The 24,700-nt window shown below is 53.6% G+C and overlaps 1 protein-coding gene across 1 annotated transcript; it reads left to right on the top strand.

Moving 5' to 3' along the window:
- The first annotated feature begins 13,137 nt into the window (after positions 1-13,137).
- On the top strand, positions 13,138-21,002 carry SAXO4 (stabilizer of axonemal microtubules 4). Its single transcript, XM_061156939.1, has 12 exons — positions 13,138-13,246; positions 13,419-13,536; positions 13,793-13,946; positions 15,295-15,423; positions 16,165-16,228; positions 16,657-16,769; positions 17,173-17,232; positions 17,352-17,438; positions 17,766-17,879; positions 17,964-18,058; positions 20,263-20,427; positions 20,924-21,002. Exons 1-12 carry the CDS (start codon positions 13,138-13,140, stop codon positions 21,000-21,002), a joined length of 1,287 nt encoding a protein of 428 aa, XP_061012922.1.
- The last annotated feature ends 3,698 nt before the right edge of the window (positions 21,003-24,700 follow it).

Here is a 24,700-nt window from a genome sequence, read left to right as displayed (position 1 = left end):
CACGTGTTCTTATTTCTCTTGGTGAACATCTGGAAATAGAATTGTCAGGTCATAGGAAGGTATATAACTAGTTTCAAAGTGACTGCCAGGACTTTTTCGAAAGTAGATGTACTATTTTATACTCCCACCAAAAACGTGTGAGACATGCAGCTGTCCCAGAGGCTTGCCAGCATTTTGTGTTGTCTGTGCCTTAAATTCCAGCCATCCTGGTAGGTATGTCCTGTTGCCTCACTGTGGTTTTAATTTACATTTCCTTGACAGTGAATGATGTTGAATTTTTTTTTTTTTTCACATGCTTATTGGCCATATTCATCTGTCTTCTTTTGTGGACTATCTGTTCAATGGTTTAGCTCATTTTTAAATTTCGTTGTCATTTTATTATTGAATTGTAGGAGTTCTTTGTATGTGCTGCATACCAGTCCTTTGCCAGATATTTGTTTGCAAATCTTTTTACCCAAGTCTGTGGCTCGTCTGTTTGTTTTCTTAAGAGAGACTTTTGAAGAGTTGAAGTTTTAAACTTTGATGGAGTCCAATTTATCAGTTTTTTCTTTTATGGTTATTGCTTCCTGTGGCTCATTTAAGAAGTCTTTGCTTGTCACTAAGTCACGAACATATCTTTATATCTCGAATGAATTTTTAGGTGTGGTTGAGGTAAAGTTTTAGGTTCTTTTTTTCCAGTTGTTTCAACATCATTTATTAAAAAGAATTTCCATTGGATTGCTTTGGCATCTCCATCAAAAATCACATCTGTGACTGTAGAAACCAAAAGCAGCAACAATCTTATTAAATTTTAATTTTTTAAATAAAATGTTTAAATGAAAATTAAGTGCAAATAAAAGTAGTCTAAGTGAGTTACAAAAGTTCATATGTAAAAATAAGTTCCTAAGAAAAATGGAACTGGTTAGGACTCATCTGCCATCCAAGGATACTTGGTTTAATACCATTCAGATCTAGAATGACGGTGAGGGACTTCCCTGGTGGCCCAGTGATTAAGAAGCCACAATGCCATTGCAGGAGGCACAGGTTCAATCCCTGGTCAGGGGAACTTAGGTCCTGCATGCCACGTGGTATGGCAAAAATAAATAAATAAAATGGAGGTGGAATTCTCCATTAAGTCAGTTTTCTTTTTAAGCTGTGATATTATCCAGTGCTGAGAATGCCAACAGCCATATGTGTGTAGGTGGAGAGACTGAAAGAATTCAGCTGGCTTCTCCAACACCCTTTTCTATTGGTTTGTCCCATTAAAAAAAAAATGGTTTTCAACGTTCAAGAGTAACGTTTGCCATGGGATCCCCCCACCTGCACTGTGCATTGGCCACGTGGCGGGAGAAGCGAGCTGACATGTGGTCGGCGGCCTGGTCAGTGTCAGGAAGACAGGCCACACTTCTTTTAGCTTTGTCCCGAGACTAATAATAGATGTGCTTACCATGAGAAGCAAATTTCTAATTTAGCTCATTTATTTCTCATTAAGAAAGGTAGAGGCACTCTGGCCATCCCACTTTAACTGGGAAATGATGCAGAAGAGTCATGCCACTGGCCAGTCAGCTGGTGAGTGGGAAGCTGGGTTCCCACCTGGCAGCCTGGTTCCAGCTGCCCTCCTCACCTGCTGCAGTGTTGCCTGTTCCTAGTGAATATGAAAGTGTTAGTTGCTCAGTCGTGCCCAACTCTTTGCGACCCCATGGACTGTAGCCCGCCAGGCTCCTCTGTCCATGGGGATTCTCCGGGCAAGAATCCTAGAGTGGGTTGCCATGCCCTCCTCAGATCCCACATGCCGCTATTAAAATATCCCAAAGGCTGTAGCTAAGACCTGGCACAATCAAATAAATAAATACTTTACAAAAACTGTGTGTCTACACCCCCAGGAAGACCTCAGGGAGGCTGCCTGCTTCGGGAACCTTCTGCTCTTTGGGGCTCACTGCCTGTATCCTCCTACTCACGGCCTCTGGAGGCCTCTGCCAGGGGCCCAGCGGCCCAGTGCTCTCATCTCTTCCTGTCCTGCATTCCGCTGCCCCCACGCACCAAGCCCTGCCCTGAGTTATCTGCCTCGCTTTCCAGTTGTGGTCACACACGAGATCCCACTTAATAAAATGGCCTTCATCTATGAAAACAAGCCCTCTGATTCATCTTGAGAGTGATTTCCTCGAGGCATTTCCTCCAAGAACCATCAGAGAGCTATAATCAGGGAACAGACTTACTCAGATCTATGCACGGAGCCAGGGGAAAGGCTTTCCAGGCCGAGCAAGCACGAGAATGCAGGACTTGTTTGCAGAGTCTTGACGTGAGGCTGGAGCAGGGGGCACCTGGTGGGAGGGGTTAGAGATGACACTTGGGAGGGAGGATGGACGATTTTCTATGTCATGATCAAACTCGTGTGCTTACTGCTGAAATAAAATGAGACAATAATGTTTAAAAATTATAATGCTTGGGAATTCCCTGGTGGTCCAGTGGTTAGGACTCCGTGCTTTCACTGCCGCAGGTTCAATCTCTGGTTAGGGTACTAAGATCTTGTAAGCTGCGTGGCGCAGTCAAAAAAATTATAAGTTAAGGTGGATTAGCTTGCAGGCTTTGCAGTCAGCCAGGCCTGGGGTAAGTACATGTGTGTGTGTGTGTGTGTGTGTGTGTGTGTGTGTGTAGAACTTGCCACCTTCCAGGCAGTGTTCTAAACAAGTGTATTACATGGATTCAACTGGGATTTGAACCCAACCAGGTCAGCCTCCAATACTCTTGCTCATTCTGCTACCCTCCATGGTCCCTGGGGAGCATGGAGAGATTGTTTATGTGTAACCCTCCCCTCCTATGAGTTCTGTAGAGGAAGGGACCCTATATCACACTCCATTCTTTCCCCTGTTTTAACACAACGCCTGGCATGTCACTGGTGCTCATTAATGCTCATCCAATGACTAATGGACTGATCAGATAAATGAAGGTGGAGGCTCTTTGTGGAGCTCTCTCTACTGGCTGTGAGACCATTCAAGAGTGTGGCTGATGGAGCCCGTTCATGAGACCCGACAAGTTAATGGAGAATGTCTGAATGTTTTATGAGGGTCCCTTAAATATCGATTTATTTAATTTGGCTGCTCCGGGTCTTAGTTGTGGCATGCGGAATCTAGTTCGCCGACCAGGGATCAAACCAGGGCCCAGTGGTAAAGAATCTGCCTGCCAATGCAGGAGTCATAAGAGTCATGGGTTCAATACCTGGATTGGGAAGATTCCCTGGAGTAGGAAATGGTAACCTGCTCTAGTATTGCCTGGAAAACTCCATGGACAGAGGAGCCTGGTGGACTACAGTCCATGGGGTCAAAAAGAGTCGGACATGGCTGAGCCACTGCACACACACAGAGACAGTCCTAGGCATGCTACAGCTGTGATTTTCTGATTTTCCTAATAGAAATGTACTTGCCAGGTTAGGCTAGACAATGATAAGCAATAAAAGCCCTACATCTCAGTGGCTTCATAAAGTAAGGTTTACTTCTCACTTGTATCAAGTCCAGTGTGAACTGGGCATCTCTTCAGCACAGCTCCTTCCTGCGGTGACCCAGCCATCCAGGCCCTGTCATCTCAGCGTGTGGTCTCCAGAGCTGCCCCTGAAGAAGTCGAGAGTGAGGAAGACTCCCATCCTCTCAACCCAGAAGTGACACATGTCACTCTTCACAGCCCGTGGGCTGGAGATTATCACGTGGCCCTGCTGTCTGCCAAGAGCCTGGAAAGGATCGTTCTCCCAGGGAGCTGGGAGGAAAACCAGATGCAGCTGAGCCCTAGAAGTCTATCCCAGTCTGTCCTTCTGATCTCCAAATACTGCATTTGATTCACTCTTCTTTCTACACAGAACACACACGAACCCCCTTTCTAAGAGACAAAACCCAATCTCTGCCTCTAGTCCAGGGTCTCTTGGATGCCCTGAGGTCTCTTTATGGGCCTAGATGTGGCCCCTCTTGATCCAGAGATACACAAATTTAAGAGACAATTTACCTGCTTCCCCTGCATGCTCAGAATACAAACACAGAGCAGTGGCAGGATAACCCCAGTAAAGATGCCGCTGGGGACAGGAGACTTCCCTGGCGGTGCAGTGGCTAAGATTCTGCGCTCCCAGTGCGGGGGGCCAGGGTTGGATCCCTGGTCAGGGATCTAGATCCTGTATGCCACAACTAAATATCCCTCATGCCACAAGGAAATAAAGTATTTTTAAAAAGATGCGGGAGGGAGATGGGAGGGAGGTTCAGGAAGGAGGGGGCATGGGTATACCTATGGCTGACTCTTGTTGATGTATGACAGAAAACCACAAAATTCTGTAAAGCAGTTATCCTTCAATTAAAAACATAAGAAATAAAGAAATAAAATGATTTAAAAAATGATGCTGTTGGGAAGAGGAGGATGGGAGGCGCCAGCAGCCATGGTTTGGAAGCCTGCTGGGCAGACACCATGAGAGTCCCTCCTCTGGGGCAGAGGAGACCCCGTGACTGCTCTCCTACAAGGAGCCCCTTTCACCAGCTCTCTGGGGCACTTGGCTTTGTCACTGGAGCCTCTTTCTTTCACATTATCCTCCCTGATCGCATCTGAAGCAGGGGTTTTGGGCTCTACCCTCTTTGAGAATTGCAGGAATTTCTCAATCTACTTTCTGCCCATAAAATTTAAATAAAATCTTAAATTTTATTTATTGTTTCTCCTTTTCTAGCTTTACTGAGGTGTAATTGACGTAGACCATGGGTAAGTTTAAAGTGTACAACATCGTGATTTGATATGCATATATTGCAAAATGATTACCACTGTAAGGTGAGTTAATATATCTGTCATCTTACATCATTACCTTTTGTGTGTATATGGTGAAAACTTTTAAGATCTACTTTCTTGTTGTTCAGTCGCTAAGTCGTGTCCGACTCTGTGACCCCAAGGATTGCAGCACACCAGGTTTCCCTGTCCTTCGCTATCTCCTGAATTTGCTCAAACTCACGTCCATTGAGTTGGTGACGCTGTCCAACCATCTCATCCTCTGTTGCCCCCTTCTCCTCTTGCCCTCAATCTTTCCAAGCATCAGGGTCTTTTCCAATGAGTTGGCTCTTCACATCAAGTGGCCAAGGTACTGGAGCTTCAGCTTCAGCGTCAGTCCTTCCAATGAATATTTAGAGTTGATTTCCTTTAGGATTGGTTGGTTTGATCTTCTTGCAGTCCAAGGGACTCTCAAGAGTCTTCTCCAGCACCACTATTTGAAAGCATCAATTAGTACTTTTAAGTGCACAACACAGCGCTGTTAACTGTAGTCATCACGGTGTACGTTATATCCCCAGAAGTTATTCATCTTATGATTAGAATTTTATACCCTTGGACCACCTTCCCTCATTCCCCTCTTCCCCACCTCCGCCTCTGGCAACCACCGATTTACTTTCTGTTTCTATGAGTTTGTTTTTCTTAGATTGTATATGTAACTGAGATCACACAGTATGCCTTTCTCTGTCTGAGAAATTATTTCACTTAGCATAATGTCCTCAGGCTTCCTTGGTGGTAAAAAAATCCACTTGCCAATGCAAGAGACATGGGTTCGATCTTTGGGTCAGGAAGATCCCCTGAAGAAGGAAATGGCAATCCACTCCAGTATTCTTGCCTGGGAAATCCAATGGACAGAGGATCCTGGCAGTCCATGGGGGTCACAAAGAGTCTGATGCAACTTAGGGACTAAACAACCATGCCCTCAAGATCCATCCATAGAGTTGCAAATGGCAGGACTTCCTTTTTATGGTTGAATAATATTCCACTATAGATACACAGTTAGGAACTCTTACACATCCTATTGATTCTGTTTCTCTGAAAAGCAGCAAGACACCGAGGACCGGGGGCGAGAGGAAGCCCCCTGGATGCACAGAGGGCCTCTGGATTTCAGAGGCTTGACTCTGAAAGAGTGTGGAGAATCCAATCTCTGAAAAACCTGTTGCTTCTGCTGAAGCAGCAAACAGCATCCCAGCCCTCAGGGGCTGGAAGCGGCACGGTTTCTCTATCATGTCCCTGTCTGCTGAGCGAAGAGCCACTCTCAGGGACAGCCTGCCTCCAGACAGTGACTCAGTGATCCAGGCTGCTTCCATCTTGTGGTTTTTCCATCCTGACATTCCTCTCTCCAAGCACAGAGAGTAGAAAACCCACCACCACTGCTGACTGCCTCAGACTGGGAACGGCACGCCTCAATTCCTTGTGTAGCACATTGGCCAGAACTGGCCACATGGCCCTAACTGCAAGAGAGGCTGGGAAAAGTAAAAGACTCATAAGCACTCATTGAGTGCCTTCTCTACAACCAGCTACGCACTAAGCACTTAAACATTGTCTTTTCGGAATCCTCAGGTATGAATTCTACCATGACCTCATCAGACAGCTAAAGAAACAGGCTTGGAGGAGCTGAGTCCCAGAGCACAGGTCCCAGAAAATCAGGTGTGTGGTGAGTCAAAACCAGCTCTCTGTGCATCCAGAGGGCTTCCTCTCGCCCCCGGTCCTCGGTGTCTTGCTGATCACTGGCAAGAATCTCTCTGTCCCGCTGGAAAACTGGCGCTGGGTTCTTATTTTCTGCTCCATCTCATTTCATCTTCCTCAGGAGTCATGAATTTTTAAACCCTGTGCAAGATCAACCAGTTCCCCCAGAGGAGACAGCAAAAGAACAGAACAGGCAGAAACAGAACAGCCATCAAATACGCTCGGCAGAGTTCTTCCAGGAAGCATCTACCAGGGGTGCAAATGAACTACAGGAAGTTATGCTAGCTTGGTGGGAGGTGGGGGGAGAGAGCGCTCAGACCAGCAAGAGAATCATTTCCTTTTAGGAAAAACAGAGAGGGAGAGGGGTTGGTCTTAGGTCACTAGACTCAGGATATTTCAGTTCCTGTGGCAACAGCTAAGTGAGCAGAGCCTCCAGGGCATGTTTCAAAGGTGGAGGTTTTAGGACCCTAGTCCTGGTTGCCTCTTTCTGCCTCACTGGAGCAGCGGCCTTCCTAGAGGTCCAAGTCACAGTGCAGAGGCTAGAAATGGGCAAAATCGATAGTGAAACCTGAAGTCATCCTGGCCTGGCTACTGGCCTGATCCCTGGAGCCAGTGTCTATACCCGTAATACTCCCAGCCCCCATCACTCACCAGCTCCACCAAGCGGGTCACACTGAGCCCCTTTTCTTACAGTCCTCACTTCATTCTCATAACAGCCCAGGGAGCAGGCGGCATCCTGCTGTCACAGGGAGGAAAGTTGTCCTTGATGGAGCTGGCATCTAAACACAGGTTGGTGAGGCCCCAAACCCAGGGCTCCTATCCTAAGACCAAGCTGTTCAGACCTAGGAGCCTCCAGATCCCCTTCCCTCGATTCAGTTACCTGGCCATCCTGAACCCTTGAGAGGGGGACCCCACCACCCAGGGCTGATCTGAAAGATGGTTGTGTGAATCCAGGCCACCTTGTTACCCCCATGCCGCGGACAAGAGGGGGCCCATGGGCTTGGTATTGCCCCAGCCAGCCCTTCCTGCCATGACCTTTTTCACATCATGTCCCAGTTTCAAGTTGCTCCATCTCAGAGGGTCTCTCCGAACAGATGAGATCCAGGTGATCACATGGTAGGGGGACACCTGGCCTGGATGAGGGTTGTCAGGTGGGCTCAGGAGAATCTGGGTTCAGAAACAGCGTTCCTGCGGGCAGAATGAGGGGTTTGATGAGCTCAGTTCCTCAAACCCTGTGGCCTCCACAGACAAACCTCAGGATCTCAGCTGGGAGGTACTGCCAATGTGGGTCCCATCAGTCCCAGAGGGTGAGGCTGAGTATGGGCTAGGTGAGGCAGGCTCCCCTCCACACTCCCCTGTAACAAGGCAGAGAGGAAGGACCTGGAAAAGGTGTCGACTAGGGTCCTGCTGTCTCACAGATGAGGGGGATGGGGGAGACACTGAGCCAGTTATCATTTTAATATATTTGAAGAAAGAGTTCCAAGGCCTTGAGGCCAAACAAACAACACATCTCAAACTAAAAACAAACACGCCAAACCTCCTGTTCTGGCCCAGCACCCTCTTTCACGGACAGCCAGATCAGAGAGGGTGATTAATTAAGGAAAGTCACACAGAACCATTTGCGCCAGAGGCAGACTGCAAACCCAAGTTCTAGAAGAGGCTCAGAAAGGAGGAGAGATGTGACCTCGGCTCACCCAAGACATCGGCATCCCAGCCTCTTCCTCTTTTACCTAAAGGAACTCAGCCCAGGCCTTTTCTGGGGGCAGCACCAGATCATTCTCCTCCCCCAGTAACCCCCTTAACTTGGGGCCCACCTGAAGTCAGGAAACATTACCTTTGTGCCTACCCCAGTCTCCAGCACATGGATTTTATGAGTATGGACTTTAGAAGTTCTAGCAATTTCAATTCTGGGTTGCATCCCTCAAAACTGAAAGCAAGGTCTCAACAAGCCACATGTACACCCATGTTATAGCAGTATTATTTGCGATAACCAAAAGATGCACACAGCCCAAGTGTCCATCTACAGATGAGTGGATGAACAGCGTGTGATATATACATATAATGGAGTATTACTCGACTTTAAGAAAGAAGGAAATTCTGATACCTGCTACAGTAGGGATGAACCTTAAAGACATCATGCTAAGTGAAAGAAACCAGACACAAAAGAACAAATATTGTATGATTCATGGGGTTGCAAAGAGTCCGACACGACTTAGCAGCTGAACAACAGAGAGCAGTCAAATTCACAGAGACAGAAAGTCGCATGGAGGTTGCCAGGGGCTGGGGCGAGAGGAAAATGGGGAAGTTAGAAAAACTGAGGCACAGAGGTGAGAGGTTCAAAAGTCAGATAGCAATTGGATTAGTGCTGGGAGCAGCAGCAGGGGGGCAGCCCCTGGGCTCCTGCAGCTTGTGGGCTCCCGGCCCGTGCCGCGCCTACCCCTCCGAGCCCCCGCCCCCGCCCCCGAGCACTCCTCGCCCAGGCCGGCCCCTAGGTTCTGGAGAACCTGGGGGTGGCCTGTGTCTGGGCGATCTAGTAGCTTCTCTGCTCTCGCCCCTCCAGGAACCACCCCTCCCAGCATTATGAGGGCTGCGCCGTTCGATCACCTGCAGTTCTGCATGATGGCCGCTGGGTGTCGCCACACAGCAAAAAAACACATACAGCCGCCTCCCAGAATTCCTCCCCAGGGTTTTCGTGGGCTTGACGCTGGTATCCCCAGCGGTTCAAGAGCTCCCCACGCAGCGCTATGGGACAATAGCCTTTCAGTATCCCTTTTGCCTCGCATCCACTGCGAAAGGGAAAACCTAGTCCCAGCCTCCCTCCAGGCTGTCTCCCCCAGCTGAGCCCCTTTGTGCTCTGGACTCAGGGACCAGGCAATCCCGCCTTTGCCTGGCCAGGACTTCCACGTGGAGTGCCCTCCCTCCTCTCCGCCTGGTGCAGGCCTACTGCTTAGTAGACACTGTGCAAAGGATATTTGAGATTCACCAGCAACCCTGCAACATTGATGCCGAGTTCCTTCCATACAGGTGCAAAAAGGGGCTCCGAGAGGTGAAAACTGGGGTCGCACAGCTAACGAGTGGCAGAAGCACTTTTTTTTTTTTTTTTGCAGAAGCACTTTTTAAAATATTTATTTATTTAGCTGTGCCAGGTCTTAGTTGCGGCACGCGGGATCTTTAGTCACGGCATGTGGGATCTAGTTCCCTGACCAGGTCTCAAACCCAGGCCCCATCCTTTCTTAGCCACTGGACCACGAGGTCCCAGACGTGGCTTTTGAGCTCAGTCCTCTCAGGGTCCTGATGTGAGCTTTTGTTGGCTACATCACGCCGGCCGTGACTGAGACTGCTGTAGACTTGGGCTCCCAGCGGGCAGTGCCATGGGGAGAACCCAGTCATTTGCCAAGACCTTTCCCCAACTCTTAGATGGCACCTACCACCTCAGTGCTAGTTACAGTCCCACAGGGAGGTACCCTTATCACCCCCACTTTCCAGAAGGGGAAACCGAGGCGCAAGTAACATGGTAGTGGTTTGGTTGCTAAGTCGTGTCAGACTTTTGCAACCCCATGGACTGCAGCCCGCCAGGCTCCTCAGTCCATGGGATTTCCTAGGCAAGAACACTGGAGTGAGTTGCCATTCCCTTCTCTAGGGGATCTTTCTGACCCAGGAATTGGACCTGAGTCTCCTGCATTGCAGGTGGATTATTTACCACTGAGCCACCAGGCAAGCCTTCGCACCAAGTCTTCTGGTTATTGTCAGAGCCAGGGCCCTGCCATCTGGCTTCAGAGTCTGAGCCCTTGCTTGTAACCCTTTCCCTGAGAGCCTTGGAGGAGAGCCTCCCGCCTCTGTCCTAAGGGAGTCCCCACCTGTTCCTCCCTGTCTTGTTTCTCGTGCGGCGCTCAGGGGAGCCTCTGTCGTTAGACAGGGAGCTCCTGGCTGGAGGGCCAGGCTGTGGACACTCACTTCTGTCTCTGCAGCTCCTCCTTTTTCTTCTTCTTCTTTGTCCGTACCTTGCCCATGCTCCCTGCTGGCCCATCAGGGAAGACCCCGTCCCTGCAACTTCTGGTCCCTGAACAGACTTGTCCCTCTGGAGGACGGTGCTTGCTACACCTCTGCTGGCTCCTGGTCACCTCTGGGTCCAGGGCCTCCCTGTGGGGGTCGAGTAGAGACACAGTCCCTTCCCCGGTGGGTCAGTCACTCTGGGTGAATGCAGCAAGGGCATCTCCTGGGCAAGGGCAGCCGCCCTTCCCGCGGTCTCGCTTCATTCACATCCCACTCTCCCCTAAGAGCAGGGGTGCCCTGGAACCAGCTCACACAGCTCCTGAGAGCCGAAGGGGAAAACTTCCAGGAAGTGTGCCAGCTGATTGTTGAATGCAGCCATTGTTAAAAACTCGATGACATAAACTTATAATCTACTAAATTATATTAAAAATGAAGCAGATAAATACTTCAAAGTCATCACCTTCTCATCACATGCCTACATTTTTCTGTCGTTCATGTTCTTGTGGTTACTTCCGTCTATTGCATCTGGATGCTGGAAATACTATACAGCATATAGTGGTGGGCTACTGACTCCGTCTAACCAGTCCTCTTCTCAGTAACTTTGCACTGGTAATTTGAGAGCGACCCATGATGAGAGTGTTTAGATCATGAAAGTGTTAGCTGCTCAGTTGTGTCCGACTCTTTGCAACCCCGTGGACTATAGTCTGCCAGGCTTCTCTGTCCATGGGATTTTTCCAGGCAAGAATACAGGAGTAGGTTGCCATTTCCTTCTCCACAGAAACTGATAAATGCTACAAATCAGGACACTTCTCCCCAACCCCACCTGCTTAGTCCCCCTTCCCAGAGATCTAACTGTTAAACATTCACAAGCCATACGTCAATATGAGGCGAATGGGCCCTCACAGAAGGAGTGTGGACTTTAAAATTTTTTTTAATTATTTTTTATTATTTATTTATGGCAGTACTGGGTCTTCATTGCTGCGTGCAGGCTTTCTCTAGCTGGAACCAGCGGGGCCTACTCTTGGTTGCAGTGCACAGGCCTCTCATTGCGGTGGCTTCTCACTTAAGCTTCTGTAGTTGCAGTGTTGTTCCGTGGTATGTGGGATCTTCCTGGACCAGGGAACGAACCTGTGTCTCCTGCATTGGCAGGCAGATTCTTACCCACTGCACCACTAGGGAAGTCCTTGGCTTACACCCTTTTAATTCAGGTGCCTCTGCCCAGGGCTCACCTTTTCCATCGCAAAATAAAGCTGAGAAGAGCTTTTAAAAATTGAGTCTCAACTACCTGCTAGGTACTGAATCCACACTCTCATCAAATCTCCCAACAGCCCTAGAAGTGGGTCCAGTGACACCCTCAGTGAAGATGAGGAAATGGGGGTGTTAAGAGGATAAATAACTCATCAAAGGCGACAGACCAGGTTTGAACCACACTCTTCACTGTTGTGGTTTATTGGCTCTGTAATAATAGTACCCAGTTCGAGGGTGGTTTGGGGGATTATACGAGGTAATGTGTGTAAAAGAGCTTGGTACAGATTTGGCTCTAGCAGAACATAGTAAACATTAATTTACCCAGAGGCTTAAGAGTGGGATCTGGACTCACCCACGTTTGAAACTCAACTCTGCTATTTTCTGATTGTGAGATCTCTGGCCAGTCAAGTCACTTTGCTTGCCTAAGCCTCATTTTCCCTGTGTGAAAAGAAGGATAATAATAGCTACCTGGCAGAGCTACTCAGAAGACTGGAGATAAAAGATGTAAAGTGTCTGGTGAGAAGTGGGTACTCAATAAATGTGACTGATTGTTCGGGATTATCTTTTATGTTGTGTCGCTTGGACGGCAATTCTGCCCAGCTCTGGCGAGGGACCCACAATAGGGGCTGGAGTCTCGGAGGCAGGACCTTGCCTGGGCGGCTCCTGGCCTCCTCTCTTGGCCAGGTCAGCCCCTCAGTGGGCCCTGGCTTTAGAAGGGCTTGAGAGGCCAGGGGACGCTGTTGCTAGGCACCCGTTGCTAGGCAACGCACTGTTTCTCCTGGCCTGGCCGCCTCCCCGAGGGCTCAGGCGTCTCTGGAGCAGCTCCTGCCTCCTGCAGCCTCTTGCCCGACCTCAGAGCCCCTGCGGAGGGCAGGTGAGGGTGGGGCCAACTGTGGTTGGGCCCCGAGAGAGCTTGAGAGAGCCAAGCCAACTTCCAGTGGGAGGTGGGCAAGGGTGGGGGAGTCCAGGGGACAGACTTGGAGCCTGGGGCTGAGAATGAGCTTCTGAGCTGGGGTGGCCAAGAATTCCCAGGGAGGGCAGTAGTCTGGCCATTCAGTCCCCAGAAGAGGGCGTGTGGGGGTTCACATGGGGCTGGGGAGTCAGAGCTCCAGGCTCTGAGTCCTGGCTCTGCCACCTATTGTGAGCTAAGCCTTCATCACTCGGAACCTCAGTTTCCCAGCTATAAAATGGGGGAGGGGTGGATGATAAGGTGTGGGGAAAGCGAGATGAGACACAGGGCGCTGCGTGTTGATGATCACTAGTCCTTTCTTCAGTCCGGGGTGTCGGTGGAAGGGCACAGGCCTGGGAGGAGGGCCGTGTGAAGGCTTCCATCACCTCCTCGTGGTCCCCGCAACCTGGGCCTAGGGCAGGCTCTGGGGCTGCCAGACCTACAGAGCTCCGTGTGCTTCCTTCCTAGGCCCCCAGGGGGCCCTGCCCCACAGCACCATGATGGGAAAACTCCCCCTGGGGGTTGTCTCCCCTTACGTGAAGATGAGTTCCGGGGGCTGCACAGACCCTCTGAAATTCTACGCCACCAGCTACTGCACAGCCTACGGTGAGGGCACCTTTGTGTAGGAGCCAGCCCCAGGACATGGGACAGGATGGGGACAGCCTTTTAGACCTTGGGGGGTGGGGGCGGAGTATGCTGGCCCTGCCTGGGAAGCCCCGGTCACTGTTCTCCCACCCTGCTGACCCTCAGTCCTGTCTGCCTGCTTCCCGCCTGGCAGGTCGGGAGGATTTCAAGCCCCGTGTGGGCAGTCACGAAGGCACAGGCTACAGATCAAATTACCGGCCTGTGGTCTCCTACCAACCGCATCTCGATGCCCTGGATAACCCGGCCATGGGGTACAGTCTGTCCAACCCCTCCTCACCCCCTGCCTTCCCAGGCCTTAGCCCTCAGGGCCATCGGACCTCATCAGACCAACTCCAGCCTCCGCGCCTGGGGTCTGGGGTCCTGGGGGACTCGGGGACTGGTCCTCAGCCTGGGACCCAAAGGCAAGAAGACTCCTGAGGCAGCTGTGGGAGGCTGGAGGGAGGAGGACGCCCCGCAGGGGACAAAGACAGGTGGTGCTGGTGTTAATAGCTGCTGCCCCACCCTCAGGGAACAAGTCTGCAACAATTTCCAGACAGTGACCAGTCAGAGTTACCGCCCCCTGGAGGTGCCCGATGGCACATACCCACTGCCCAGGAACTTGCACCAGACCAGCTCTGGCTACTCTCGGGAGAAAGCCAGTGCAGTCACCCCCATCAAGGAGGTCAGTGCTGGGCCAGGGCCAGGAGAGACTGGGAGCCCTAGTCTGGGGTGAAGGAAGGGCTGGAGGGTGGACCAGGTGTGGATACCTCCAGAGGGTGGGGCTGCACTGCCAAGAGTTGGTCAAGGCTGAGATGACTGGGCATGTAGGAGCCACAGTGTGGGCTGGGGTCCACTCAGCTGCCCCACTTTGACCTCACCCTACGCCCCATCACGTCCCCCTCCATTTCCGTCTCCACTCCTGTCACCGTCATCACCGTCTCCCCACTAGTGCTGTTCCCTCCCCACCTCAACCTCAACAGCGTCCCCACGACCCCCCATCCCCTCCACATCTCCATCCCCAGTGCTGCTGCTGCGCTCACTTTTTGCAGAGGCATCCCCGTCTTCTTCACTTCTGTAATTGTATGACCGTCTTCCTTATTATAAAACCTTCCCTGGGGTTTCAGACCTTAAAGAATCTGTTTGCTAATGCAGGGGACCCGGGTTCAATCCCTGGGTCAGGAAGATCCCCTGTAGAAGGGAATGGCAACCCACTCCAGTATTCTTGTCTGGAGAATCTCACGGACAGAGGAACCTGGTGGGCTCTATAGTCCGTGGGGTCGCAAAGAGTCGGACATGAATTAACAACTAACACTTCCTTATTTTCATCACCACCACGAGAATGGATGCTGTCATTCATTCATGCAATCAATATATTCTAAGCACCTTTAAAAATTATTTTTATTTATTAATTTTTTGGCCATGCTGTGTGGCATGTGCGGTCTTATTTCCCCAACTAGGGATTGAACCCATGCCCCCTGCATTGGGAGCATGGAGTTGTAATCACTGGACCATGAGGGAAGTCCCACCTCTTCTGTTTTTGAAGGTGATATGTGCTGGAGGAAAAAATATAACAGGGAAGGAACAAGGAGTGAAGAAGTGCAAGAGTTGCCCCTGCAAGTCAGGAGGGTCAGAAAAGAGCTTGCTACGGTGACATTAGACAAAAACTTGAGGGAGGTCAATGTTCCTCCGGATTCAGCTAAGTGAGGGAGGAGCAGGCAGTCCAGACAGCAAGTGCAAAGGCCCTGAGGCGGGAGCATCTGACAGGAGGAGGGACGGCAGGGAGGCAGGAGACTGGAGCAGAGTGAGGAGCTGGGTCCTTGTGGGCTGTCTGTCAGGATGTGGGATCCTACCTGGGGTATGATGGGGATACCACAGGGCTCTGAGCAGAGGAAGGGCCTGGCCCAGCTTCACTGTAGAAGGACCCTCGGGCTGCTGTGCAGATCCTCTGCAGGGGTCAAGGGCAGAATCAGAGTCTGGAAGTGACTGCCATCCCCTCAACGGGACGGTAATTGACTGCTCCCTCCTCCCAGGTGAGGAAGGTCCATTTTGACACCCAGGACTATGGGCCCCAGGCCATCACGGGGCTGGAGCCCAAGAATGTGCCCCTGCTCCACCAGCAGCAGAACAAGGGCTCGCTGGAGTGGGAGAACGCCCGACATGTGAGTGCGTGGCCCCAATGAGGGTCCTGTGTGGGGCAGAGGGCCCAGAACCCACCTCCTCCTTCCTCCCTGGAAAAGGCTCTGAGCTGGCTCACCCATGTAGCTGACTCAATGTTGGCTCAGGGCCCACACAAAGACAGGGGCGAGCCAAGGATTTGATATTTGGTGTTTCCAAAACAGCATCAAAGTGGTCCCCATGAGCACCCTTATGTGTATCTTTGGATTTAATCCCCGAGCTCCCGTCTCTCCTGACCCCCTCCAGGGGCCCAGTGCTCTGTGAGCACCCACTTTCTCCCTTGGCGGCTTCTCTCATCGTGGAGCACAGGCTCTAGGCACGCAGGCTTCAGTAGCTGCAGCGAGTGGGCTCAGGAGTTGAGGCGCTCGGGCTCAGTTGCTCTGTAGCATATAGGATCCTCCCGGACCAGGGATCGAACCGGTGTCCCCCTACATTGCAAAGTGGATTCTTAACCACTGGACCACTAGGGAAGCCCGGATGTGACTTAGTTTCAATTGTCACAGAGAAGCTGTGCTCTCATGGTGGAATTTCGGGTGCTGTGATGCTGGCTGAAAGAGAGATTTGTGTGGGGGCAGGGAGTCGGGGGAAGCGTTGCCGGCCCTCTGGTCTCAGAGAACCACGCGGGTCTACTCAGAGCCCAGAGAACTGAAGAGTCAGCACCACCCCCACCGCCTGCAGGCCCCCCGTCTACCTCGTGTGCCCCACTGCTACATTCTTTGTTCCAGGGCCCCCGCTTCATGACTTCCGAGTATAATTCCAAGTATCTCAAGGAGCCGTCACATCAGCCAGGTAGGCAGACGCGAGTCGGAGCTCTAGCTACCGTCCCACCACACATCCCTACCCCCGACCCTTGGGGAGGGGATCCCTGGGGCCCCCAGAGCTGGCACAACACTACGAAGGCATCAGCAGGAAACAGAAGGACACACAGGCAGCTTGGGGAAACCACCTTCCCCAGCCTGACCTCTTTGCTTTAGGCCTGCCGATCTCCAAAGGACAACTCACTTGCCTAGGACGGCTGCTTGAGGCCTGCCCTTCCTTCTGCTCTCCTCGTTTGCTCTCTGTCCTGGACTCTGGAGCCCCCACCAGTACCCATGATCCTGGTGGCTCCAGATCCTTGGAGCTGGCTCCCTCCCCACCTCTGGGACCCTGAGCCCCTGGCAGCCATGTGGGTGGGGCCAGCTGATCCCAGGCCAGCAAGGGGGGTCTGTCTTTTGCAGATCTCTTGCAGAAGAATTCAATTGGTGCCAAGGAGGAGACTGGCTTCACCGAAGAGTCCAACAAGAACCCCATCGTCTTCCAGCCGCCCTCCCAGGCCCTTCCTGGGGACCCAGTAAGTCAGGCTGGGACCCACTAGACTCTCAAGGTGATTGAAGCCCTCCAGTCTGGGGCAATTCTAGCTTTAAATGTGTATATGCTGCAGATGCCTTTGTCTAAACACAAGATGAAAAAACTTGGGCAAAAATTTCCACTTTGGTCCAACTCCCCCATCTGACAGATGAGACGACTGAGGTTCAAAGAAGAAAGGCACTGTAGCCAAGGTCACTTAGAGTTCAGACAAGAACCCTGGCCTGCTGGTTCCCATTCAGCACCATGCTTCTCCTTCCCTTCTTCCAAACTCTCCCCTTTCCTCTGAAAGTCCAGTGATACCCATCGGTACTGAGGTGTCCTCTGCACTCAGGACAGAGGAGCTGCTGCCTCTGCTGGCCTGATGCTCCTCTGTGGCCTCTTTTCAGGTCCTCCTCCCCGGCCGGAGTGTCACCAAGTCGGACTTTCTCCCCATTTCCCACCCTCATGTAAGCTGAGCCAGGGTTGGAGCGGGGGGGCAGATATCTGTGCTGCAGCCTGGGGTCCTCTGGTGGGGGCGGTGGGGGCCATGCCGGAAGCTGTGCCAGGGGCTGCCTTGCTGCCTTAGGGGGATGAGTTCCTGCCGGTGCTGGCCAGAGGCTCCGAGCGAGAGACGGCCTTCAGCCGAGTGAACGAGAGGACCCTGAATCCCAGAGTGAGTGGCCTCAGGGGGCTCCCTCAGAGCGGGGAGCACCCAGAAGGGAGGGGACAGGGAGGTTTCTTGGACCCGGTGACATTAGATCCAGGCAGGATGGGAAAAATCAGGATCTTTGGAGATGTGGAGGAAGGACCCCTGGGTGGAGAGGCAAAGGCCTAGGGGCTGGAAAGTGAGGAGCGTGTTCGGAGCAGTGACTTGGGTGTTGAAGGAGGAGGGACGCCATCCTGGGGCTGGGGCTGTTGGGGTTCTGTGCCTGCCCTCCATCCATCCTGCTGCCCTGCCCTGGCCACCCAGCCACCCTTCCTGTGGCTCTGTTCCTTTCAGGTGCCCCCTCCCTGCCCAGAACCCAGCAGCATGAACCATTGGCAATTCCAGTCTCCCCAGAGGATGCAACAGACAAATGTTGCCCTGCTTGGCCGGGAGACCGTGGGCAACAAGGTGAGGTCGGGGTACCAGCCCCCAGCCCCAAATCCCCACTCCCCTCCTGACCTGACAAGTCCCTGCTCTACCCTTCTGGTGCAGGAGCCCTCAGGGTTCAGCCTTAACAACCCCAGCTATGTTCGGAGCCCCTATGACCCTGACATGGATAATCGCTACCTGACCACCTACAACCAAGGGTGAGCCCCCTTCCCTACATCTGGGTTTGCGAAGCTGGTACCCACTTTACAGACAGGGAGACTGAGACTGGACAAGTACTGAGTTTATTTAGTTTAATTAGTGAGGATCCAACACGTGATGAATGTGGTTCCCCTAGAAGCAGATCCCGAGCCGAGGAGTTGGGTGTAAGCCCTTTCCTGAGGGTGTCAGGGAGGGAGTAAGCTGGATGGGGAAGGGCTGGTGGCCAACAGTAGTGTGTTATTAAACCAGATATCCCATGGGAAGACTCTAGAAACCAGTGCAAAACACACAATTCAGAATGATCCCGGCCAAGAAGCAAGAGAGCTGGGGTATTCATACCCCACCTTCGCCAGTCCTTGGTTAACAGCTGTCCCCAGGGGTGATATTAAATCCCAGGTACCTCCTTGCCCAGGCAAAGTGGGCTTCAACAACCCAAGGGCAGCCTCCCCAAAGATGCTGTGCAGGCCATGGGTGGGCAGGGCAGGAATAAAGGGGTACTACGGGGTCTGCATAGAGCAATAGCGCATCTGCTAAGACAACACATCCAGTCCATGGCAGGTGGGCTCCACGTACCCGCAGAAGGTAAGCTCTGTGTCGTGTGAGCCCTGGGCAAGATATAAGTGTCCTGGGCATCAAGGAGGGCTTCCAGGAGGAAGCAGCCTTAGAGCCATGGTGGGGGGCTGCCCAGGCCAGCACTGGGTGGGGAGGGCCTAACACAAGTGGGAGGAAGGAGATGTAACTCTTAGGAAAATCCTGCCCTCATGGCACCTGTCATCTGTGTATCAGCATGTGTCATCTGTGTCTACACTGCCCTCCCCCAGCTCCTTCATCTCCCAGGGAGTTCTCCCCGCCCACCCTAGATCCTTGGAGCCAAACACCCCTCTTTTGGATGGAAACCCTGAGGTTCAGAGGGCAGAAGTGGTGCCTGAGCCCAATAGCAAGATCTTGATGTGTGTGGCTGCTGCAGTTCCCACGGGGGGCAAGGAGGAGGGGCAGAGCCTTCCTCAGGACTCTGGGGGACAGCTGTGTCCCTGCCCCTCCCCAGGCGCCTACAGACCCCTCAGGCCACCCACCTTCTCCTTCTCCACCCACCTGTCCAATTTCCTGAGCTCCTGCCTGCATCAGGCATGCTGCTCCTTCCTCCTGCGCCAAGAACCCCGGGGGTTGTGATCACTGATTTTCTCATTTATCTCCCTGTACCCCTTCTTTGTAAACTCAAGGTCTGGGCCCACATATTACTCATCTTGGCACCTTCGGAACCCAGCCCAGGCTAGCTCAGTGAAAACTGGCAAAATGGAAGAAATGTCGAATGCCGAGAGGGGAATGGATGAGATGGAGTTCCCAGCCCCCATCCTCTCCCATCCCCTGAGACTCACAGGCCAGGGTGGCATCTCCTTTATATATACATATGTATATATATGTATGTGTTTATTTATTTGACTGCGCTGGGTCTTACTTGCAGCATATGGGATCGAACCTGGGTCCCTTGCTTTGAGAGTGTGGAGTCTTAGCCACTGTACCACCAGGGAAGTCTCAGGGAGGCACCTCTTTTATACAGTGGTGGAGAATCTGCCTGCCACTGTCGGAGATGCAAGATATGTGATTTCGACCCCTGGGTTGAGAAGATCCCCTGGAGAAGGAGATGGCAACCCACTCCAGTATTCTTGCCTGGGAAATCCCATGAACAGAGGAGCCTGGTGGGCTACAGTCCATGGGGTCACAAAGTGCTGGACACAACTAAGCAACTGATGCGCGCACACACAAGTATACACATGCACATATTATATATAATATATATATATATGTTTGGCTGCTCTGGGTCTTATTAGCTGCCGCATGTGGGATTGAACCCGGGTCCCCTGCATTGGGAGCATGGAGTCTTAGCCACTGAACCACCAGGGAAGATTCAGGGAGGCATCTCTCAAAAGTCCTTTCCACTCCCGAGTGTGTCTCAGTATCTGGGGTGGCACAGAGGAGGGGCACGCAGTTCAGGGCAGGCTTCCGGTCTAAGAGGGGAGTGAGGGGACAGGGCCTTCAGGAGAGCCTGGCGGAGGGGATGGCGTGGGCAAAGCCAATGAGGCAGGAGGACCTCCGGCACTGCGTGCTCCTCTGGAGCCGAGATTCCTGCTGGGGCAGAGTGCCGAGGCAGCCCAGGTGGACGGAGGCCAGTGTATGGCAACCTGCCCTTCTTCCCGTGTCGTAGATACTTCGAGAACATCCCCAAGGGTCTGGACCGTGAGGGCTGGACTCGAGGTGGCCTGCAGCCCCAGAAGCCGGGAGGCTATGCCCTCAACAACCCGGTCACCCGCCTGGAGGCCACCCCCAACCCCACGGAGAGCCTGAGGCGCCTGCACCCTCACGTGGGCAGGTAGCGCACCCCCGCTGTGTCCTTCGCTGTGTCCAGCCGCCTGTCCCCAGCCTCGCCTCCCTCCTATGTCTGTCTGTCTATCTGCGAGGTCCCTTTCCCCTCGCTGGTTAATCCATTGCCTCTCCTGCCCTCCTTACCCCAGCGACCCCTCCTCTGCAAGGCTGCTGCTCTGCCCTCTCCTGGTTCCCGGGGCACTCAGCCGGCTCCAACATGCTCCCTGCCTGGCTGATTGGGGTGGGGTGGGGTGGGGTGTTGGGGGGACAGAGCTGAATGACTGTGGTTCTGCCTTCTCACTTTGACTCCTTTTTGCTCAATTCAATTCCTCAGAAATCACATTTACACCAACAATGGCCTGGAGTTGGCAGGCAAAGACTGGTTGTGGTTTGGCCGTCCGGGCTGAGCCCTGGCCCCGCGGAGAGAGGCAGGCAGAGGGGGAGAAGGCCCGGGCTCCCTGCCCCCCACCCCTCCCTCACCTGAACCCCCTTCTTCCCTGCAGAACCCTGATCTCTGCAGACCCCTTCTACCGAACCGCACCTCCCAGCGGCCACGGGAGCCGCTTCACTGCGCCCAACTGAGCCTGAGGCCTGGGTAAGGGGCTGGGGTCCCCCACCCCAGGCCGGGTTAGTCACTGTGGGGCAGCCCCCCAGCCTAAGTCCTGGGTCAGGCCAGCCCTGCCCGGGGACCCCAGCCCCAGAATAGGGGGTGGGAGGTCAGGGGCATCTAAGGAGAGAGGGGGGTAGTGCAGGGGCCACCCGGAGCCCTTCAGGCCTCGTCTCTGTTCACACAGGTTTGCCGACCCCAGAGGACAGGAGCCGGCTACTGTCCCTATTCCCACATCCCCCCGGGGGCTCCCCGGCTACTTTCTTAATGAAATAAAAGCAGTGAAGCCGAGCAGTGTGCCTGCAGTGTCGGAAGGGGCCGGGAAAGGAGGGGTGAAACTGGGGAGGGGGTGCACAACTGGAGTCAAATGTGGAGTCAGGGAGGCCTGGCTGGACTCACCGACATCCGGGCAAAGCGCTTCGCTCTTCAGACTGTCTCCTTTCCTGGGAATGGGCCACCTCGGGCCTGTGCTGAGCGCTCTGTCCAGTGTGGGAGGGAGGAAGCCGCCGGGGTGGGGGGCAGGTAGGCCAGAGCGGGAGGTGGGTCTATAGCATGGGGAAGGGGGTCAGAGCAGGTCTGCTGGGGCCCTGCTGGGGCCCACATCGCAGAGTTTAAAGGAGAGGGGAGGGAACTTCCCTGGAGGTCCAGTGGTGAAAGACTCCGCAATTCCCCTGCAGGGGACACGGGTTTGATTCCTGGTTGGGGAACTAAGATCCCACATCCCACAAGTTGCACGGTGTGGCCAAAATAAATAAATAAAGGAGAGAGGAGGACAGCCAGGCAGGAAAAATCACAGAGATCTCTCTCCAGAGACAGACGGAGGAGGGTCTGCAATGGATGTCTTTCTGGACACTGGACCCTGGACCCTGGGGGAGGGGTGGAGGGCTGGTTTCAAGGCTGGTGCCTCAGTACCTCTGTGAGAATGAGAACAAGCCTCCCTCTAGGCGGATGCCCTACGTGAACACAAGACCTGAAGAGCAAAAGTCTTCTGGGAGGAAAAAAAAGCCTCCCTTCCTTCAGGTGCGGCAGCCTGAGACCCCCTCAACCTGCAAGGCAGAAACTGGGCTGCCTCTCAGCGCTGTCGGTCACCTCCTCCAGGTGCTTTTGTGCAGTGCTCAGCCGTCTGACCACACGCCATGGTCCTGCTCGCACCAGCCTCTTATTTTATAAATAAGGAGCCTGGACCCGGAGGGAGGGGATGACTTCAAGATGTTCAAAGTCAGACAGGACAGAAAGGCAGCAGCCGCCCCTCTGGGGATGTCCTGGATGTCCCCCGCACCTCGAGGCTCGGCCCGGCAGGCGGAGGGGCAGACAGTGGTCAAAGAGCTGGGCCCCCACCCTCCACCGCCACCCCTGCCCCTGCGTGGGGGTCCGTGAAACAGCTCTGCTGGCCCCAGGGCCTGTCTGTGCTCAGGAGTCTTGAGCAGCAGGCCTGGAGGCTGTCCACGGCCGGAGTGGGGCTCCATGTGGGAAGTGGGTGTCTCCAGCTGGCTCCAGCATGGGAGGAGGAGGGGAGCGAGGGACACAGAGTATCTCGACTGCAAACGCGCAGAACTCAGGACCCATTGACAGCCCCACACACTGTGGGCGGGGCCTGCTGGTCCGTGGTCCCCAACATCAGGGGTAAGTCAGCAGGCAGATGGAAACACACACGCACGCACTCCTCGCCCAGTTTCACCTCTCCGTGTCCTTCACCAGCAGGTCCTGTTACAGCTCGTGTTTCCTCCGCACCCTGCCTCTACTAGCTCAACAGGGGATAAGATGTCAGGACACCAGAGCTGGGTGACGCTGTCTCTCCATCACCTCCCGCTTCACTGTCCTATACCCAGTTTCCAAGCCTGGGGCCACCCCCACGATGTTTCCTGAGCCCAGGCTGTGGACTCCATCCCTGAGCTCCCCGTAGCCCCTGCCTTCTCCCCCCAGCTCTCAGGCATCCCGTCCTGTCCTCCCTGTCTGGGTCCTGGGCTCCAGCCCAAGGGGTTGTGTGAGGATAGGGTGACCCAGAAGGTGGGGTGACAGGACAGGAGTCCAGCAGAGGTCCAAGGTGAAACCTAGGTGACTCTAATGCTTCTGCCTGGTGCAGAACACAGGTTTTCTCATCTTTCCATGAGGAAGCAGACCCAGAGAGGGAGAGCAACTGGCCCAGGTCCCCCAGTCTTAGGGATTGTGGGTGGGGGCCTGCTGGAGAGGGGCAGAGTGGGAACCCAGAGTAGAAGTCGCCTGGTGGAAGAGTGAGTTGACTCCAAGTCATACCTGGCTTCCTGCCCTTTGCCCTCCTCCCTGAGTCTCAAAGGGAAGGAAATTTGAAGTAATGGCAGAGCTGTGGGCCTTGAACCAGGGAAGACTGTTGGCAAGGACTCCAGGGAGGGGTCAGCTCAGTGTTCGGTCAGGGGGCAGGAGCAAGGGAGGCTGAGAGGTGGGCATCCCCGTGGGGAAGGTGGGGGAAGGGGCCTTGATGGCCACGCTGCAGGGCCCTTCTCTGCCGCTCTCCTCCATTATGAGGCTCCAAAAGGGCACAGACCATGTCTGTCTTGTTCACACGGAAAGCCAGGGGCAGTGTCTGCACCCTTGCAGATACTTCGTAAATATTAAATAGTGGAATGAATGAATGAATAAATAAATAAATTCTGCCTGCTGGTGGGGGCACCAGATGTGGGTTCTGAGTGTCACCTGCCCCGACACCAGGAGGTCAGTAGCGCAGACTTCCTGCATCTCTGCGGCCCAGTGGCTGAGACTACGTGGGCCCCGCCTCCTTGCCCAGATGCCATGGCTGTGGCCCCTGGGACCACTGTACTTTGCCCTCCAGGTCACCTCTTCTCCCTCTGCATGTGCCCCGTTGTTCTCTTCTCTGGCTCAGCCTCTGACCAGCCCCAACCATGCTGCCTCGCAGTGGCCTGAGGGCCCCTCATTCCAGCCTTGACCCCTGGCATGTTCCAGGACCACAGTAGGATCAGTGCCAAGCAGTCCTCTGTGCCTTGTCAGGGCAGGAGGGGTGGACATGTTCTCGCCCCATGGCTATTTGTGTTGCTGAAACCACATGGGAGAGACTGGCCTTTGCCACGTCAGTCCCCTCTGGGCTGCCAGGTGAATGTAGGAACTAACGATGTAGTTTTGTTTTCAGAGTCCTGGCCCCTCACCCCTCTGAGTGTCGAGTTTCTCGCCTGCCCCCCAGCAGCATCAGCCCAGCACCCTATCCTCCCCTGGGCCAGGGCTGTCCACAGAGGGTAGCTGTCCAGGCCTGAGCTGTGGAGTCAGGCTCCCTGGGTCCAAATTCCAGCTCCCTGCACCCTGAGGCTGCCTCCCGCCTCCAACTGATCATTTGAGCTACAGCTAATATAACAGAGCTAACCCTGTAGGCTAAATGAGATGACGTGTGTAAAGAGCTTAGCACGCAATGAATAGCCACATTGATGCTGGAGCAGAGGAAACCCGAGTCCCAGATAGAAGTGGGGGTTTGAAATTGTCACAGGGTCTGGCCTTTGTCCCCTCCTACTTGGCCCTGGACGGGCCCCTCCTCTGGTCCCTTCTCTGCCAGCAGGCCTCCACTTGTCTGGGAGAGTTTGGGTAGGTGATCCACCTGGACAGCCTTACCCAGAGGCCCCTCAAGGGGGCGCTGTCTCTGAGGACAATTCTCCCAGGCCAATTTCCCCAGGCTAGGAAGGGACCCTGCTCA

This window comes from Dama dama, chromosome 2 (assembly GCF_033118175.1).
Source record: "Dama dama isolate Ldn47 chromosome 2, ASM3311817v1, whole genome shotgun sequence".
NCBI classification, from domain to species: domain Eukaryota; kingdom Metazoa; phylum Chordata; class Mammalia; order Artiodactyla; family Cervidae; genus Dama; species Dama dama.
This window is presented reverse-complemented; position numbering and strand designations above follow the sequence as displayed.